Source organism: Orcinus orca, chromosome 14, assembly GCF_937001465.1.
Source record: "Orcinus orca chromosome 14, mOrcOrc1.1, whole genome shotgun sequence".
NCBI classification, from domain to species: Eukaryota; Metazoa; Chordata; class Mammalia; order Artiodactyla; family Delphinidae; genus Orcinus; species Orcinus orca.
Window position 1 is genome coordinate 43550247 of NC_064572.1, and position 20544 is coordinate 43570790.

Genomic DNA, 20544 nt, shown 5'->3' on the forward strand with positions numbered 1-20544 from the left:
CCAGAAATATTAGAACTAAAATGACCAAATTATCTGGTCACTTGCATCTCCTCCCCCTCCCCCCATTCCCTAGATATGGTGGTCAAACAGGGTCAGGGTAACTACAATAAACAATCCCATTTGGGAAATTGAAAAATGCAGTCGTTATTTATTTGTAATTTGTAATTCTGTTGTGTAGATATTGTTAGCGTTCTTTTGCCCTTGTGGTGGGGAAGCCTACTCCTTGATTAGGCCCTGAATCTGATCTCTGCAAGGAGTACTCTGTCCACTCTTCTCTGTGGTACCTGGCTCCACCCTGTGGAGAGTCTTTTCTGCTAGCCTTCTTGAGTATATCTGAAGTGGGTATTGGAAAGTGTGTTCTCATTGGGGGCTGCCCCTGTTTCACTCCTATCTGTTAAAGATTGGAGGCCCAAGTGTCACTTTAAGACAGTCCTTAACCTGGACACTATTGACATTTTGGATGAATAATTCTTTCTTTTGAGGGGCTGTCCTGTACATTGTAGAAAGTTTAGCAGCATTCCTGGCCTTTACCCATGAGATGCCAGTAGTACTCCCCAATTGTGACAACCAAAAATGTCTTTAGACATTGCCAAATATCCCCTGGGAACAAAATTGCCCTGATTTGAGAACCATTGTTTTAAGGCTAGAACAGTCACAGCCTTAAGGAGTTCTTTTTTTTTAAATGGTACATCTCTCTTAGAAACTCAGGAGACTTCTTACGTTTTTAATTACAGTTCTTTTCAAAGCACATCTGGTAGCTCACTGGCTCTATATTCTTGGACTTAATGTCTGCCTTTATGTTTTTAGGCCTCTGTTGGCAAGTCTGAGGTATTTTCATCAATTGAAAGATTTTTCAGGTCTTCTTCCATCAAAGGCTTTCAGAATTGTTATGTGAAAATAGTGCATTAGAAACAAATTCAAGATATCAGTGGCTTACAACAACATTTATTGCTTGCTCAGGGGTCTGCAGGTTGGCTGTGTGGCACTGCTCCAGATCATGGGATCAGGTTCAGGGTTTGTTTCATGTCCAGGTTTTAGCATCCAGGCTGAAGGAGTGCCTCCCTGGGGCACATCCTTTTCTCGTGGTGAAAGAAGGGCAAGAGCCAAGCTCAATCAGTCAAGCACATCTAAAACTTCTCTTCAGATTTGATGAACATCACATTTCCTCACATTCCATTGGCCAGAATTACTGTAGGCCCATCGATAAGGTGAAGAAGTATATTGGGTTAGGAGGCGGAGATATTTGCTGAGCAACCCACTATTTTTTCTTTTTTTTTCTTTTTGAAAGGTCTAGTAGCATTTAGCTTTCCCAGAATGGCAAGGCCTTGAAATTCTAGATTCTGTTCCCTTTTATTTCTTCTTGTGAAGTGGCCAATTCTTTGATTTGTAGCCAATAGCCACCTATACCCACTACTAAAGTTTTGCTTTTCAATCTCCTTCTAGAGCAGGGGTCAGCAGACTTTTTTTCTAAAGGCAAGTCCAGATAGTATATATCTTAGGTTTTGCAGATGATAAGATACAGTCTCTGTTACAGCTGCTCAACTTTATCATAGTAACACAAAAGCAGCCATAGACAGTAGGTAATGAGAGTGTGACTGTGTTCTGATAAAACTTTCTTCACAAAAACAGGCAGGCATTAATTTGCCAACCCCTGTTCTAGAGCTCAAGTTCATTATGCAAGTGCTGTGCCTTCCAAGTTATTGTAGGTGACAGTGTCATGAAATGTCTTGCTACTCTATAACCTGGATCACCTTTCCAACCTTTGATATTAGTTTCCCTGCTGCCTGCTGCTCAACTACTAAGCTATGATCCTGTGTTTATAATAGTAACACTGTACTCCTGTCATCAATTTCAGTGTTAGTCAGAATAGACTAGTATAACGGAAAACATTCTTAGGTGTCTCTTTTACTCTCACACTACTACCATAATGCTTCTCACACCAGATGTGAGGTAGTTTTTCCCACACCAAACAGTCCTCAGATTCTCTGGACACCAGCCTGGGTATTCTACAATTTTACTCAATTCCAGGTAGACACTATCTACCTGGAAATAGCCTCAGATCCTCCAGGTTAAGGGCTTAGTCCCACAAGACTGCCCCAACTTCAAATGCCAATCATAATCCCAGGCTATAATTTGGAGGTTCCCACAACCCCCTCCTCAGATTCAGTTAATTTGCTAGAGTGCCTAATAGAACTCAGGAAAACATTTTACTTTCTGGATTACTGGTTAATCACAAAGGATGTAACTCAGGAACAGCCAAATGGAGAGATGCATAAGGCAAAGTATGTGGGAAGGCGCACGGAGCTTCCGAGCCCTCTCTGGGTGCACCACTCTCCCAGCACCTCCATGTGTTTACCGGAAGCTCTCGGTACCAGTCCTTTTGGGTTTTTAATGGAGGCTTCATTACATAGACGTGATTGATTAAATCTTTGGCCATTGGAGATCGAACTCAGTCTCTAGCCCCTCTCCCCTCCCAGGTGGTCTGGGGGCCTGTGGGACTGAAAGTTTCAACACTCTAATTATTTTGTTGGTTCCCTGGCAACCAGCCTCATCCTTTGGAACTTTCCAAAAGTAACCTCATTAAGTCAACTCTGGTGTAGTTGAAAGGTACTTCTTATGAATAACAAAAAGCACTCCTTTCACCTTTATTGCTCGTATCACTTAGGAAATTCCAAGGGTTCTAGGAGCTCTGTGCCAGTAATTGGGACAATGACCAAATATGGTTTTCTTATTATAAGTCACAATATCACAACTAGGTTATTAACAGATAAACACTTGAGTTTTCAGTGGCTTAACACAACCAAGGTTTATCTCCCACAGTATGTGTCCAGTACAGGTCCTAGTGGGGTGAGGACTCTGCCATACATAGATGCTCAGCAGCTCAATATCTAGAATGTTACTAGTCACCAAAGCAGGGCAAGAGACAAAAGGATGTTATGCACTGGCCCTTCTATTCTTGATTCCCACTCACATCCCATTGACTAGAATTAATCACAGGCTGGAAAAATGTGGGAGAGAAGGTGGAATATTGTTAGTCCACTACTTCTGTCACACATTCATACAAGTTCAGTTATTCTTCACAGGTATAGATAGCAATGCAACTTAAACATCTGTAGAAAGGTACATCTTGATATGCAAGGATGAATTTCAGATGATATTCTTTTTTGACAGTTTCTTTTCCTTAACAAGATGTCTATTTTTTTAAAAGTTGCATTTTGTTCTTAATCTTTCCAAAATAAAGTGTTTAAGGTTGAAATCTTATTTCTAGACTAGAATGCAGTAGTATGAAGAGCCATTAATCATTAACCAACACTATAGACATTGAAATAGTATCAAGGCTCATAATATTTATTTTTGAACACGCAGTGTTACTTTGCAGAGATACTATATTTTGGAAATAGTGACAACATATTTACAGGATAGCAATAATGAAAATTTTCATTTTCTGTTTCAATAAGCCTGTTGATATCTATTTTTAATTTGATAAAACCTATAGATTACATATCGCCTAACCCATCCATGATTGCATATCAAAATATGCTAAAGACAGCATACATGCTTCTCTGGATATAGACATTACAAAAGTAATTATTTCAGGCCAGCTTTATTTTGTGTTACATCAGTCACTGGTATTCAATGTATGTGAATCATACTCCTGCTTTCTTTGGTCTCGGTTCATAATAGAATTCATGGGAGCTAACAAGTTCATGGGTTGAACTTGAAGCCATGAGTGTTTATGCTGCTGCCTTTTAATGATCATAGCACAGAATTCCTTGAGGTTGGGTTCAGGTGGGAAATTCTTCACAAAGACATTATTTGGTAGCATCAACAGCAAGTAATTTTATGGATTAGTGGCACCAAGACAATGGTGTCCTACCTCAACTGGCAGTCAAAAATTTTATGAACAAATTTGTACGATTTCGGGTGGGAAATCAGTGATGGAAGGACTGACTTCGATCCTTTAGAGTTGAACGTCTGCCAGCTTGAAAGGTCAAGTGACATGTGCTTGGGTTGACATAGAATGGCCCATTGTTGGTATATAGTATCTATATAAAGCTTGTTTTGACTTTAAAATGGGATCTTTTAAAAGCTGGTAATTTAGTATACAAGTGCATATAAATGCTAACTTTATGATTCTCTCTTACTTTTACTGTAATAGTTCTTACATGAGCTTTGAGATGCCTTTCCAAATTGCTTTCACACCACTTGATTGAAAGTTTCTAGCTAATCATAATTTCTAGCAAATAAAGCATTACTAACTTCTAATAACTGTATATATTCATAAATTAAAAATGCCATCAAGCTAATTTCTCAGATTTGCCTATTATGATGAATCTGTGCAGTGATAACAGTGAGAAAAATGAACAGTAACCATGAATTGTTTTATAAGTGATCTTGTAACTTGTGGACTGCAAAATATTTGTTTATATTATAGCAGCCATTTTTTTAATTTTTATTTTTGAAGGACTTAAAGCCCAGTAATATAGTAGTAAAATCAGACTGCACTTTGAAGATTCTTGACTTTGGACTGGCCAGGACTGCAGGAACTAGTTTTATGATGACACCTTACGTAGTGACTCGCTACTACAGAGCACCTGAGGTCATCCTAGGGATGGGCTACAAAGAAAACGGTCAGCAAACACTATTTACTTGAAATACTGTTCTGATTTATTTGCTTTTGTTTATCAGATTTCTTATGTAAATACTTAAATTGAAGTGCATAGAGTTAAATGTATCGCTGTATGAAATGATGTTTATCAAGAGTTTGAAAGTAACTACAAATTCTGTCATAAATGTTTGGAAAAACTTGGGGCCCCTGTTTATTTAAATACAAATACATAATCATCAACACACCATTAGATAAAGAATTTGTTGCCATGGCCCCTGTAACAGAATATATACCATTTTCTTGCCTGTAACTTGAAAATGAGCATTCTAACATGGGCTCAAGAAATCTTAAGTTTGCATTAATGATATTTGCACACGTTTCCAATCCCATGACATTAAAGTTAATAGCAGTAGCACGTAGTGCAAACTTTAAGGGCTGCAATAAAGCCATTCTGCATAGCTGATGGATAATTAAGGTTGCCTTTCAGAGAAAACAATGTTTCATCAAAGACCTTGTGTCCAGCCTTAAAGAAATGGCATTATTATGTGCGAGTATAGTCAATTATATGTATCAGCATTAGAATCAAGGTTGAAGAACATTATCAGGCATGTAGTTCGTGAATTTTAAAAAAATTATGCATAAATATACATATATTTATACTTAAGAAATTTTGTTGAATCTCAGTCATTTAAGAGATGAATAAGTCTACACAGGATTTTATTGACTTAAACTATAACTTTTTAAATGTGGTAACTTAATCCAAAATACTTACTAGAATAGGACCTAGACATTTTTTCTAGCAAAGAATCTAAAACAACAGTTCACTTTGAATCAGGAAACTGTACCAAGTCAATTTTTGGGATTCTTTTTTATAAAAGATAACATTGAACTGAAGATTTTAGCTTAATTTTCTGAGCTCATTAAAAACACTTTAAATATTTACTACTATTCTTTTGTTCTTAAATAAACATGCTGTTGTCTTACTCTTTATCTAAAATTGCCTTATACCCTGTAAAACCCAGTGAGTTAGATTTAGTATTAGACTTTTTTTTTTTTTGAGAATTGCTGCTTTAAGTGACCGGCATGAAGATTGTTTTTGTATTTGCTGTAAAACCATTGATTGTCACAGATAATGTATAATGTGGCACTCTCTTTTATAATTGTGGTCTTGGGAGCTCCCTACCAGAAATTAGCACCAAGAATAACTGTCATATAAAGAATTGACATGCTTTCCTTTCTTAGGTAAGAATTATATAGATCTACCTTATTGCCTTTTTTTTTAAATTTTTTTGGGCCCCAGGAAACTGAGTCAAATGTAATGCTTAATTATGATAACTACATTAGCCAGCAAGGTTAAACATAAGAACTTCTGCCTTTTATTAACACCTTTCACCCACCCCCACCTGTTTTAACAACTTTATTTTATATGTCTTTTATTGAAAACCGGCTCAAAGCTTTTTGTAAAGTGTGAGATAATGGAATATATTTAAACTGCCAAATAGACTGAGCAGTTAGACACTGTAAAACTTGCTTTATGTATGAATCAGGCTTATCATATTCTGAGGAAAGTCTTCATTAACCCAGACAATATCTTCCCTCATGCTTGCAGCTTTTGAAATCTGTTTTAAGATGTTTTTCTTAAGATTATGTACATAAGTTGTGTCCTGAATATTTAACTAAAGCTTGCTATTCTCTATAAAGTCCACAGGGAAAAATTATTTTCATAGATTTTTGCCAAAATGAAAACCCTGGAAAAAATTTTTCTCTGAACTGATTTATGAATGTTAACTTTTCCTCTAAAATTTTATTCTTGAAAGTTGAACTATGCCATAAATATAAAAAGATTTGTATGTATTTTAATGTGAAATTTTAGAGAAACTTTAGTTCCACAGGATTTCTAAAATTTGTTCCTAATCTAGCTCCTAAAATTCTGTAATGAACTGGCAGTCTCCTTATGAGTGTATTAGAAAGTACTGACTTTAAGTTCCCAAGTCCTCCTGTATTGGTAAAGGATATATTTCTAACATCTATTCCTGCCCTTTTCTTCTTTTGCTATTAGAGAATTGGGGCCTTCAAACTTCAAAAACAAATGCAAGTTTCTAAAGCTTTCCTTTCAAATTGCTCATTCTCCTCTTGTATTAAACTGCAAGCACCTACTCTTTTTGTCTGATTTTCAAACCCAAAGATATAAAATGTCAGGGTATGTGGTTAGTTTTAATGAAACAGGTGGAGGTCCTCAAATTGCCCATTTCTATGTCTAGCAGATTCTTTTCAGTATTGACTAGAGCTCTCATTTAAAGTTGACAAGGGTCATGGGACTTCCCTGGTGGTCCAGTGGTTAAGACTCCGCATTTCCACCGCAGGGGGCACGGGTTTGATCCTGGTCAGGGAACTAAGATCCTGCATGCTGTGTGGCCAACAAAAAAAAAGAAAAAAATTAAAGTTGGCAAGGGTCAGTAAGTCTACTAGGAGACTCTGTAGATAATAAATCTGTGGGAAATTTCATACTGTATTCAGCCAAAACCAACTTCTTAAACCAAAAGCGTTCTGGTTCTATGGGTTTAAAACACTTTAGGTGGAAAACATGAAATATACTTCTTTTACTAGGTTTTTTAAATTATTTGTTCGTTCTCTATGCACTTGTTCCTTTTGGAATAGTAGAGTAAATGCAGCATGGTGTTGCCAAGGAGAAAAATGACCTTCAATTCAGAGTAAACATAGCACCTCTCAAAACGAATTTATTAACTCCAACTTGAAAATTTCTGAAGAGCTTTAGATTAACTTTTTAACTGTAATTATTCATAGAAACATTGTTTCTGTTAAGTATTTTAATATACTAGATTATTTCTGCTCATGCTTTTTTCTTTTATTTGACTTAAAGAGAGAGTATAATGCACAGTTGAACCTCAAAATAGTACAAAGATTTTATTTTTTAAATTTTGCTACCTCATGTACATTTTCAGCCTTATAAGATTTGTGTTTGGTTCTTTTTCATATTTTATAAATAAATTTTCAGGGGCAAAATGTGTAGGTTTTTAAAATTATGTGATTTCTGTGCATAGCTCTCACTTTAAATTAGATACGTAGTTAAAACGCCACACTTCACATTTGCTTTTGTGAATCAAAGCCTTTTGACAAATATTTTGTGTTTTAAATTATTCCATTAGCTAAAATTAAAATCACTTTTTTCTTTTGGTGATGTTTTGCAGTTTTTATATAATGCAGTCATATTATGCTTCTTTGATTTTAACGACCTTTTGCTTTGCTTTTCCTTCTTTTGTGCTGCAAACATATAGTGGATTTATGGTCTGTGGGGTGCATTATGGGAGAAATGGTTTGCCACAAAATCCTCTTTCCAGGAAGGGACTGTATCCTTGTGCTGCTGCAGCAGTTTAATTAGTTAGGTGATGAACTTCCTTATGTTCTCTAATGAAAATGAATATAGTGTACATTCATACATGTGGGTTTTTTTTAAACAGACGTAAAGTTTGTGGCTGTTATAGTTCAAAAATTGTTGAGATACGAAGCTGAAATGTTTGTAGGCTGCATCTGGCAGTAGGAAATACAGTCTCTGCTGGTAGTTAGAGCACATTCACTGTCATTCATTTTTATTTTATACTGCTTTCTATAATTTTGAAGTATACATGGTGTGTGTGATTTTTTTTTTAATGTTTATATATTTTTTTTTATTTTAACCAAAATCTTTATGTTAATGTCATTGCATTTTGTTTTCAGTTGACATTTGGTCAGTTGGGTGCATCATGGGAGAAATGATCAAAGGTGGTGTTTTGTTCCCAGGTACTGATCGTATCCTTATCTTTGGCCTAAAATGTAGTTTCTAAAGGTCAAAATGTATGACAGCACTTCAGCTTGGTCAGGTATAATGTATTTTGTCTCTCCCTAATAAGAAAGTATTGTTAAATTACTCTTTCAAAATACCACCTGCTATTTGACTTAGACTTTCCTTTCCCTAATTTATTTGTTGTTTCATATGTTAATTCTGAAAACTGCTCAGGTTAATTATCCACAATTATTTGCTGGCTTTGAGTTGATTTATTTAACCTAAATCAAAAGTCATGGCTTGTATTAAATTTTCTAATAATTATACACTTGAGTAAGTCTGGAAGTACTTAGGACATAATATGAATTTTGGAATTGTCTGTTACTTCTGGTCATCCTTTTGTTTTGTCCTCCCCACTTCCTTTTTTGTTAATGTGCTGTGTGTTCTATGTCTTTTGGTTATTGTCTCATTACTCAACATAACATACTGATCTTTTCATCTGAGAATTTCAGCAGTAATAATTTTACATGGTGATGAGTAGATTTGGGTCATGATTTTTGTTCATCTGAATGACTACTAATCTTTATAATAACAGTGATCTGTTATGTGTCTATCAGCTAGTGAAACTTAGAATTGTTTTAGGAAGAGGAATGGGAAAAACCATATTCACTGGGTTACAATAAGAAAGTTTTAGGTCTTAGTCCACGGGGAGGAGTTGGAGGTGTAAACGCTAAAGATTGGAAGGAAAGAGACCAGAGAATTCTAACCTTACACCTTAACCAAAATACTGAGTCATTTTCTTAAATTTCAGAGCTTTAAAAAAATTTTACTAACATAAGCTGAACAAAGAATGGCAAAAGGAAATGCCATCATTTTCATTGCTACTGGTTTTCTGTTAGTGTAGAAAACTCAAAAAATGCAGGACATGTAATAAATATTTCCTATCTTCTCGGAAATGCATTCACATTTTCTGATAAGCTGGAAGGAAAGGCAAATTTTGTATTCTAAAATTATGTACAGTTTACATTTAGAGTCTTTATGGGTAGTAATTGTCATTTTTCTTTGAACCACTTATCATTTGTATTTAGAATTTGTGTATTTAGAATATAAGAATTTAGAATTTAAGCTTCCATTTTTATGATAAAATTAGTATTAGTAGACACACACATGCACATAATAAATAAGGTTAACAAAGCTTGTTTACTGATCCTTTTTGTCCACCTACAATCATTGCCTTTTGCAAGGTGGCTGTAAGATTTATAACTGCCACATTCTTTCTTAGGATTTCTTAATTGCCATTTTCTTATTTTAATATGGATATGACTAATATGTTGAACATTAGATACACAGTATTTTTTCTTAGCTACTTGATATTAGATATTGATCAGTGGAATAAAGTTATTGAACAGCTTGGAACACCATGTCCTGAATTCATGAAGAAACTACAACCAACAGTAAGGACTTATGTTGAAAACAGACCTAAATATGCTGGATATAGCTTTGAGAAACTCTTCCCTGATGTACTTTTCCCAGCTGACTCGGAACACAATAAACTTAAAGGTACTTTTTATAAACATATATCTTTAATTCCATTGTGGGTAGGTGGGTGGTTGTGGAGGGGGTTTATGAGGGTATATTCATATTCTCATGGGACATAACATTGTCTCTGGGTAATGGAACAGTGTGAGGTTTTAGTTCTTTTTAGTTATTTTTTTGTGATTTTATATTTTTTAATCATATGTATGACCTAATTTTATAGTAAATCTATTCTGTTTAAAACATTTTTTAATAAATGATAATTTCAAGTTTCTGAAATTTATTGATAATTTTAAAGCTTTTATGAGATACGTGTACATTAACGTCTCATTATTTTTGCAGCCAGTCAGGCAAGGGATTTGTTATCTAAAATGCTGGTAATTGATGCATCTAAAAGGATTTCTGTAGATGAAGCTCTCCAGCACCCGTATATCAACGTCTGGTATGATCCTTCTGAAGCAGAAGCTGTAAGTTCTTTTCTTTAATGTTTGAAGACTATATTGTACCCTTAGAGTTAGAATTAAAGTTAGGTTTGGAGGATATTTTAAAATTTTAAATAAAAATATAAATAAATGATGATGGCGTTTTTCTGTTTTTGCATGAAAAGTTTCTTAAGAGAATGAACATCTCCAAGTACCTCCTACACAAAATAAAGTTCCCCCCCACTGTTTCTTGCCTTTTTGCCGTGATACCTTGTATGCTGAGCTAGAATGTTGAGCACTTTGGGAAAACATCTTAACTTAGTTGTAAACAACTTATTATATCCAAATCATAGCACAGTTCTATGATATAAATAAAATGTGACCATTTCAAAAACAGGAAGAAAAGAAAAAGACGGTTAAATATCTTTTTTCCTGTCACTGTTCTCTCTAGGCAAGATCAGTGTTGATCATTGATCAATCTTGGCCTAATGATGTATTTTCCAAGTCTGGCTAACATTTCAAATAATTGTAAACAATTTATATACTCCCAATAAACTGACTCAATTATTGTTGCCTTGTTTTTCAGCCACCACCAAAGATACCTGACAAGCAGTTAGATGAAAGGGAACACACAATAGAAGAGTGGAAAGGTAACATTCACCAGATTCTTTAAGATGAAGCTGAAAGAGCTCTGGCTTTCTATGTTGATTTATTCATCGTTTTAGGGAAATGAAAGATATTTTCTATTATTCGTAACTGATATTTAATAATATGATTTAATATTTTTACAAAAGTAGAGAGTATGTCTCCTTCCCTCACTGACTTAATCCCAGTGTCTTTGTTCCCCACCCCAGACAAAGACACATTTGTGCTTTCTGGAACTTTTATGTTCTTCCATAGTCTACAAAAATACAAACTTGTGTGTTTGATGTCTCCCCCTTCTCCTCTCCCACCCTGTTTTAATCACATATGGTTGTATACAGTGCACACTTGCTTTGTTGATATAATCGTATATTTTAGAGATTATTCTCTCTTACTCCATATACCTGGCTCATTTGGTTTAATAGCCGGTTAGTGATCTGCTGTTCGCCTGTGTCACAGGGTTCTGTATCTAACAACCATTTGAAGAGCATTTAAGTTGTGTCTAGTCTGTTGTTACAAACAACTCTGCAGTGTTCTTGTGCACATCTGAGAACATGCCTGTAAGAAAAATCCTACAAGGAGATTCACTGGGCCAAAGGACATTTTTCAGTTATTTCCGATTACTCTCCAGAGAAATTGTAGCAGTTTACACTTCCATCAGCATTTTATGGGAATGTCTCTTTTACCCCCACCCTCACCAACAGAGTGAGTTAATTTTTAATCTTTGCATATCTAATAGTTTTATTTTATTTTTTTACTTTGGTTGAACATTAATAATGCTTTGAAAGTCATGACAATGTTAAAATATTTCTTTCTTTAAAAGATTCCCTTGGACAGTTCAGCCAGGTAATTTTTAGATCCTGCTTGCCTCCATTTATATTGTTGGCATTTTATATTTTGACCACTTTTGTAACTACATGACTTTGGACAAGTCACTTAAAATCAGGTAGACAGAAGACATGTTATTAAGAGCTAAGAACCTAAATACTTGGAAGGCAACAGTATAAACCGGAGCATGTTATCCATCTACAGATTTATTTGGGAGGAATGAATTTGATTCTTTCTTCTTAGGAATAACCAGAGATTAGTTTTCGCTAAGTCGACTTTGGGAGACATATAGTTAGACTCTGTAGAGCCCACCAGAATGATAGAATTGGGTAGAACCTAGTGCATCTATATATGTAATATACAGGAGTATAGAAACTATAGATCAGAGTATGTATTAAAGTATCTAACATGATATTTTTATATATCATTACATTTACAGTAAACATTTATGGTATTTCATGGAATCTTAATAGGCCACCAATTGTAAAACACACTAGTATGTACCACTAAGAAAGAAGAAACAATGCCAGTTGTACTGCACGACTGATTATAGATGCAACCCAGTTTCAAAGATATTAAACTGTGAAAAAAGTACATCTTAAAATCAGTGAAACATTGTATTTTCATTTGTATATGGTTATATCTGGGATTTTTGATTACTGTAAGCATGTTTATCTTTATTCTGTATCTTTTTCTCCTAGCCCCAAATGCCGTTTAGTAATTACCTACAAACTCCCTTTTTCAAGATCTGCTTAAGAATTTTAGCATCATAACAGAAAAATTCATTGCCAAAGCCATTAACTACAGATTGCTTTGTCTAGTTAGTACTCCTGATTAGCTTTGGTTCTTCTGCCTCAGTCCCATTTTACAAAGGAGTATTTTCTCTCTCTTTTTAATCCTCCTATCCGGAATGCTTATCATTCCTTTTTGTTTCTTTAAAGAAAAGCATCTCCCATTCTTTCCTCTATCAAGACTTGCTATTTTTCTTCTTCCCAGCCCAAGTAGGTTACCATCGCAAGCAAACTTAGGCGTCTCCAGCTCTTGTTCATCCCAACATATCCACTTGTTTTACCTTATTATCAACATAAATGTTGCCATACCCTGTGATCAGAAATCATTAATTGAAAGTTTAATGTAAAGAATTACAGACTCCTTGAAATTCTGTGCAACAATTTTTGTTTATACATTTTTCTCAGAAGAGGGTTCATTGCTTTTATACAATTCTCAAAGGATTTTATGACCCAGAGATGATGATGAATAATGGCAATGTTAGCATCCACCAGAAGGTTCTTCTTAAGTCAGCATTCAGACTCATAAGGCACATCACACTTGACATCAGGATCATGTAGAAGAATACAGGGCAGGAGGCACGTACACTGCAGGGCAGGATCTGGTGTTACTCTTCAGTTGGAGTAGTCCTCCCAGCAGTCCACCCACTGTCCAGAAGCCTAGTTAAAGACCAAGATTCTCATGAAGAAATTCTTGACAGTCATAGCATGCCATGCTTCAACTCAGAAGGAGTTAAAGTATAGTTACCTGATTCTTTTCCTTTAATAAAAATATATTTATATTCTATTCTGATTAAAGAAGGTTCCACATACTCTTGCATTTAAATCTTTTAACAGATATCTGGGTAAGTACCTACAGTGTACCAGGTACAATGCCAGGGCTCAGGAAATAGAAGTTAAAGACAAATTTGATTCAAGCCCTTACTGAGAGAATTAAATTAGCATTTGCTGTACAGAATGATATGGTATAGTACAAAGTGTTGGTGGAGTAAAAAAGATAAAGCTTCTAACCCCAGCTCTATCTTAATCCAACTTCTGGAATATTACAGCAGAGACTTTGCTTCTTTCAATATAATTCATGGTTGAGGATCAAGAAATTGTTATTAACACCTTTGAATCTTAGGCTGACACTTCTGGACCCTCTGCCATTGCAAGAACACCATTCGAAGTACTTAGAGTGTGCAAAAATTTTTTACTTAAAACATACATATCTTGGGAGATTGCCTCTCAGACTTTGAAAAGTTTTTGTTCACCTCTTTTTCAGAATTGATATACAAAGAAGTTATGGACTTGGAGGAGAGAACCAAGAATGGAGTTATACGGGGGCAACCCTCTCCTTTAGGTTGGTTACAATATAAGCTTAGTTAAGATTACAGTTTACTTCTTGTGTTGTAGTCTTCAGTGGCCTGAAACCTTCAGTTCTTTCCATATTTAGTACCATTAGTATTAAAAGTTTATTAACTATAAGGAATACAATTTCTGTGGTAAATTCGAAAGCATTGGTACACTGTTCTATCAGTACATTGTACTAGTATATCAGTAACTGACTTCATAAAATGCAGATCTTTTTCTTTGATACTGACATCCCATTGAAGAACAGAAATTTAAAACATTTTTTGGTGGTTGTTGGCATTGTTGTCTTTAAAGAAGAAATTTATCACAATTCAATATATTTACCTTTCTGTGATTTAACAGTCCTTACTTTGGATAAATAAACTAAAACTTCATGGCAAAATTCTGTACGGGATGCCAATTTTGTACATGATACCTCTTTCTCATTTTGGTATTTTTGATTTGTTTAAGGCAGTAGCATTAAAACTGCTGTCAGAAGGTATTCTAGCTCTTAAGAACATTGGTTTGCAGGAGTTAAACATTTTCTTTTATCATAAGCTCATCTTATATTAAATTTTAGTACTTGTTAAAGCATAAAGAATTTAAAGGAAAAGTTAAATGACAGGTAACATGTACATATTAAGTACATACTACATGACAGACACTGATAGTTTTTGTACTTTGTTTCATTCAGCCCCCCAGAACCCTGAGGAAGGGGTTGTTGTGCACATTTTACAGATGAGGAAACAAGTTTAGAAAAATTAAATGATATAAGACTACAAATCTTTTGTGTAGAAAAGCAATACTTGAAGCCATGCTTATCAGTAACTTCAGAGGGCGTGGTTTTTCCAGCATCCCATATGGCTGGCAACAGAGAATAGGGCAGTTTTAGGGAAGAGATTAAATTTGAGCTGAGCCTTGAAGGCTGAGTAAGGTTTCAACAGGTAGGTCTTGAATTTGCGTGAAACTATGCCATTTTAATCCTTCTAAAATTCTTATACATTCTAAGAAAAAAAAGGATATCATATTTAGCATCAATGAAGTAAGATATATAGGTATAGTTTCAGGTGCCCATTTTGTTGTACTATAAACATATATTTGTTTAAATAATTTTTGTAGCTTCCTATGACATTTTTGGTTATATTTTGAGTTCTTTTAATTCTTTGTTTTTTAAACCTTGATCAAGAATGCAGTCTTCCAAATTTTAATATAGATCCTCTTGAAAACATAAATTGGTTTCAACAGCTTTTTACCTACAATTAGCTGTAACAAAAGCTATCTTATAAATGCTTTAATAACTCAGTTAATTAGCTTTGTATTGATATACAGTAGTCATATAAGTGAATTGTTCATGATGGAGGCTTGAATGGAATTTGAAAAGTCCATTTTTAGGGAGGTTTTATACTTTAGCATACTGTCCTAGTGATGGCACATCCTAAGTGTCAAATGTTTGAGTAAACTTAATAATCTCATGAGATAGATAGAGCAGTTGTGTTTGTTCTTAATTTATAAGTGAAAAATTTGAATCCTAGACAACACTAAACTATGGTTACAAAATAAGTCAGTGGAAAGGACAGGACTGCAAGTTTCTAGACATTTTCTGGATTCTCAGTTATAGCTGGCAAAGAAGAGTGTTAGTAAATTAATCTGTTATAAAAATATTCAGTTCTTGAATATATGCAAAAACAGAAGATAAGTATTTGATGACTCAGAATATCAGATAATCACAATACCATTTCGACTTGATTTTAAAAAGTAAATATTTTTCCCTCTGGATTGCCTCTTATCTTTATTTTGGGTTGGCTAATACTAAAATGAGTTTGCATACCTTTGAGTGTGTAGAGTCACTGAGAGGGAAATGACCCAGATATCTGAAATTAAAGATTTTTCCGTATTATTGCTGTCCGGATATTGAGAATTTACTATTGGCTTGGCCCAAAAGTTCGTTTGGGTTTTTCTGTAACTTACGGGAAAACCCGAATGAACTTTTTGGCCAACCCAATATATTACTTTAAAGGTCAGAAGTAAACAAGTTTTTTTTTCCTTAGGTATTTGATTTTCAGATTAAAAAGTTAACTGTTTAATTATGGTGCATTTAAAACACAACATTGTAAAGCAATTATACTCCAATAAAGATGTTTAAATAAAAATCAATTCAAGAGAAAAAAATGATTTTTATTAGATTAAAAAATTTGGATGAAATAAAATTTGGATAAAGAAGTAGAGGCATGAAAAAGTATATAGAACCCTTTTATGATTTGAATGTTTCAGTACAGGTCTTTGAAGCTAGCCATAATGTTGTATACTCTTTAGTCAGAAAAGGTGCATTCTGTAGTGTACCAATTGAACTTTTAAAAGTTTAGTATCTTCATTTCACTCTGGCTGGGAGCCTAATGGGTTCTTGGGTCTAGAAGGTTATCACATTTCTCCTTTTCCTCTCTATTAGGCCTGAAGTACCCAGTCTGCTTTTCTTTCCCAGTGTACCTCCCATCACCTGCTCTATCCCTTGTGGTTCCATTCCTTTCTGTTTCCCAGTCCCTGCCCCACTGCCCTAAAGATTTGCCTATTCCCATTCCCTAGCTATTTCATTGTTAGATTTGAAGACAAGCTCTCAGAGGACCTTTCATATTTAAGTGTTTTTATTGCTTGTCATTGGACACAAAGGAGGGATAATTTCAAACAATGAGGTGCTGCGTTCTGGAACAGTGGTTTTCAACCTGCTTAGTTTTAACATCATTGGGTCCCTGAAACTCACCCCTATTCTTATTGCTCAGTTTGAAAACCATTGGTTTTTATTCCATGAATGTGTTCTTAGGAATTTTTGTATAACTTGCGTTATTTAATATACTCAAATTTGAAAAGACTCTTATTTAGTGCTCATGTAGTTCAAAAGCACTTACCTAGTGCATGAATCACCTTTACCTTTTCCCAACCCCACGGTGTCATTTCCTTCCCTTCCTGACCCAACCCCCTTGAGAGGATTTTTCTATAGGTTAAGTATTCCTGTTGCTTTTTAAAATCCAGGAAATGCTTGTTAGGCTATACTTTTGGTAAAGGAAACAGTCTCCCTGTACTTTCGTGTTTAATAAGTCTGTATTTGCATTTACCAAGTACTTATTAGAACTGAAATAACAAGACTTGAGTTTACCTAACTGGGGCACTTGCGTGGCTCGGCAAGTCACGTAACCAAATGGGGCGGTTGAACTGAGGATCCATTGAATTAAAATGATTTTAATCTTCGTCTTGGCTTTTGCTTAAAAACAAGATGTACCAGAAGGATTGTTTGGACTTTACAGTGAGAAGATATCATAGAGCATTTTTTTTGTAGGGCAGTAGTTTTTTTTAAAATTTATTTTATTGAAGTATAGTTGATTTACAACATTACATTAGTTTCTGGTGTACAGCAAAGTGATTCAGTTATACATATATACAATAGTTCGCATCTGCTAATCCCAAACTCCCAATCCATCCCTCCCCCACCACCCCCTCCTGCTTGGCAACCATAAGTCTGTTCTCTATGTAAGTCTGTTTCTGTTTCATAGATAAGTTCATTTGTGTCATATTTTAGATTCCACATATAAGTGATATCATATGTTATTTGTCTTTCTCTTTCTGACTTACTTCACTTAGTATGGTAATCTCTAGGTCCATCCGTGTTGCTGCAAATGGCATTATTTTGTTATATTTTTATGGCTGAGTAGTATTCCATTGTATATATGTACCACATCTTCATTATCCATTCATCTGTCATTGGACATATAGGTTGCTTCCATGTTTTGGCTGTTTAAATAGCGCTTCAGTGAACATTGGGGTATATGTATCTTTTCAAAGTATAGTTTTTGTCTGGATATATGCCCAAGAGTGGGATTGCTGGATCATATGGCAATTCTCTTTTTAGTTTTTTGAGGAACCTCCATACTGTTTTCCACAGTGGCTGCACCAATTTACATTTATTAGGGCAGTAGTCTTTAACTCTTTGAGTCATACATTCCTTTGAGATCCTCTCTCCAACAAAATGCAATGCAGACAGTTTTGCATGTATTATTAAGTGTTATTCACACACAGTCTGAAGCCAATTCATGAGTCTTGCCGTAGGACCATTTCTAACTATAGCTTGGACTTAATAATTCTTGTCCTGAACTGAAAATGAAAAACAAATTAGTAGAAAGGACAGGTTACCAGACGTTTTCAGAATTCTTACCTCGTAGCTAGCAGTGAAAAGTGTTTGTTAGTGTTGTGTTGAATATCACTTGTGATTATTTTTAGTGAGCCTTTTAAAACCAAAAGAAAAATTATTGACCACTAGAGGTGGTCAGTACAGTACAAGTAGCTCGGTCTGCAACTCTGTCTGCAACTGATTTGCTGTTTTGTTTCTCATAGCACAGGTGCAGCAGTGATCAATGGCTCTCAGCATCCATCGTCATCATCGTCTGTCAATGATGTGTCTTCAATGTCAACAGATCCGACTTTGGCCTCGGATACAGACAGCAGTCTAGAAGCATCAGCTGGACCTCTGGGCTGCTGTAGATGACTACTTGGGCCTTGTGGGGGTGGGAGGGATGGGGAGTTGTTTAGTCATTGATAGAACTACTTTGAAAACAATTCAGTGGTCTTATTTTTGAGTGATTTTTCAAAAACATAGAATTCATTTTGTAGTAAAGTAGTTTTTTTCTTAATTTCAAGTGATGTAATTTAAAACTTAAGTTGTGTTTTAAAACAGCAACAAAACTGTATTTTTGCTGTAATTAACTGTATAATGTAAACCTAATTATTTTATCATGGTTTAAAATTTTTGCATATTTGCTTTATCTTATGCTGCTGATTTTTTTTTTTTTACTGAATTTGTAAGATTTTGTTTATCAAAGCAACTATTATGTGGTGACTTGCCTATATCATGAATTATTTAAGATTTTTATAGTTTTTTTTATTAGAATTTATTCAGATGTTTTGTTCATGATGCTATCCTTTAGGGTTATGTGCTTATCAATGAAATAACCCCAGAGGAGTGAGGGAAAATAACCTGTAGCCAGTTATATTCAGGAATAACTACTGTAAATGATGAACGTGTTAAAAAAAAAACCTCCAATATTTGCTACTTGCCAATTCTAATTTAGTTACAACAATTGGTAGGTAATCCTACATGAATTTTGGCAAAAGCCCCATCATCTAAATGGTAGAATAACTCAGAGCATGTCTTTGAAGATGTTGGGCATCTACCACCACCCTCCTATCCCCCATCCTACCCACCAAAAGTAAGAGAATATGGTGTTTTCTGCAAATTTGTGGCATGCTCAAAGCTTATGATCACGTAAAGTCAAGAGGCTACTTCATGAATAATACATTTCAATGGAAATAAACAGATGGTTCACCTTTACTAGCTATGAGCCTGTTTTTATATACACTGAGTTAATCTACTCAGGCTGTAGGTCCCAGCAATGATTTAGAGTCTGGTCTTTCTCTTTCCTGCAGCCTCGGGCCCTTGGACCTATTTGGTTTCTAGAGTGTCAGTCAGTTGAGCACCAGTTCTCAGGGTGTTTCTGGCCATTTGATTCTACCTGTGGCATAATCATATTTATACTAGCTGTTGGGAGGTTCCAAAGCCTACTTAGATTTCTGTAGGTGATGTATAAAATGAGCAATATACCGTTCATCTGAAAATAGTAGCACACAGCCATATATAGGATATCATTTTCTAAGGACTGTTTCTTCACATTGAGTAGAGCAGGCATAATTGGTGGTTATTTAGTCTGAGTCTTTAATTTTTTTATACCTGATTTTCAATAAAACACACAATGTGGATGTTGAACAGTGTAAGAATGGTGCTGCTCCTGACAGTTGTATGTTAACTGTTTACATTTTATATCTGCAGAATTATTTCTCTATAACTGAATTTTTCTTAAGTAAAATGTCATTGAAGTCTCATTATATCTGAAATACGTTGTCTGTAATGCCCCAGGCACTTTTTGTTATTTTTGGAACAAGAGGCATTTCATGTAATGAACTGGGAAATGCATACTTAAGTAAGCTAAAGGTTCTAGGCAGAAAGCCCAATGGAATTAATGACCAGCAGGAGCAAGAACTGGTGCGGCTCAACGTGCAGCGTCTGAAAGTCCACTTGGCATGTTATTCATATATTCAGTGCAAAATTCGTTTTGAGTAAGGTATTTTAGGTCATTGTTAATGTGCAATATTTAGGATTAAAATACATTAATAGCCATTTTATATGCTTTGAAATAGTAAGTTTGTCTTTGATGGTTTAAAGTGATTTCTAGCCTCTTTTGAAGTTGGCAGCCTTTTTATTAATCCCTTTTCTACTGATATGACAGGGTGCATTAATTAGGCAAATTAAAGTTTTAAGACTATAACACCTTTTGAATTGTAGAAACAGGATTGGATTTACAATTTCAGAAGAAATTTGAGCATGAGTGTGTTCCTAGTTTTTATTAGTTTGACAGTTAACTAGCTTTATTTCTATAGGATAGATTATTTCACTATTGCACTTTAACAACTGACATGCTCTCAGAAGATTCCCTTATTTTCTGTTTCCTCGCTGATAAGCCATCTCTTGATACAGATTTTGGTTAAGCAAGGAAAACCAAGTGTTGT

General features: G+C 34.9%; 1 protein-coding gene across 6 annotated transcripts in view; it reads left to right on the plus strand.

Annotated features, from left to right (window-relative positions):
* Positions 1–19860, plus strand: part of MAPK8 (mitogen-activated protein kinase 8) — a 103008-nt gene extending 83148 nt beyond the window's left edge. For 3 of the 6 annotated variants that reach the window (XM_004286495.4, XM_033417810.2, XM_033417809.2), the window contains 7 exons: positions 4466–4631; positions 8345–8416; positions 9768–9950; positions 10269–10393; positions 10935–10998; positions 13871–13948; positions 18324–19860. In XM_004286495.4, the coding sequence (XP_004286543.1) occupies positions 4466–4631; positions 8345–8416; positions 9768–9950; positions 10269–10393; positions 10935–10998; positions 13871–13948; positions 18324–18469 (834 nt within the window). In that variant the 3' untranslated portion in view covers positions 18470–19860. Of the gene's footprint in view, positions 1–4465; positions 4632–7905; positions 7978–8344; positions 8417–9767; positions 9951–10268; positions 10394–10934; positions 10999–13870; positions 13949–18318 lie in introns of all 6 variants that reach the window. The other 3 variants (XM_012539387.3, XM_004286494.4, XM_012539388.3) reach the window with 3 other exon arrangements.
* The last annotated feature ends 684 nt before the right edge of the window (positions 19861–20544 follow it).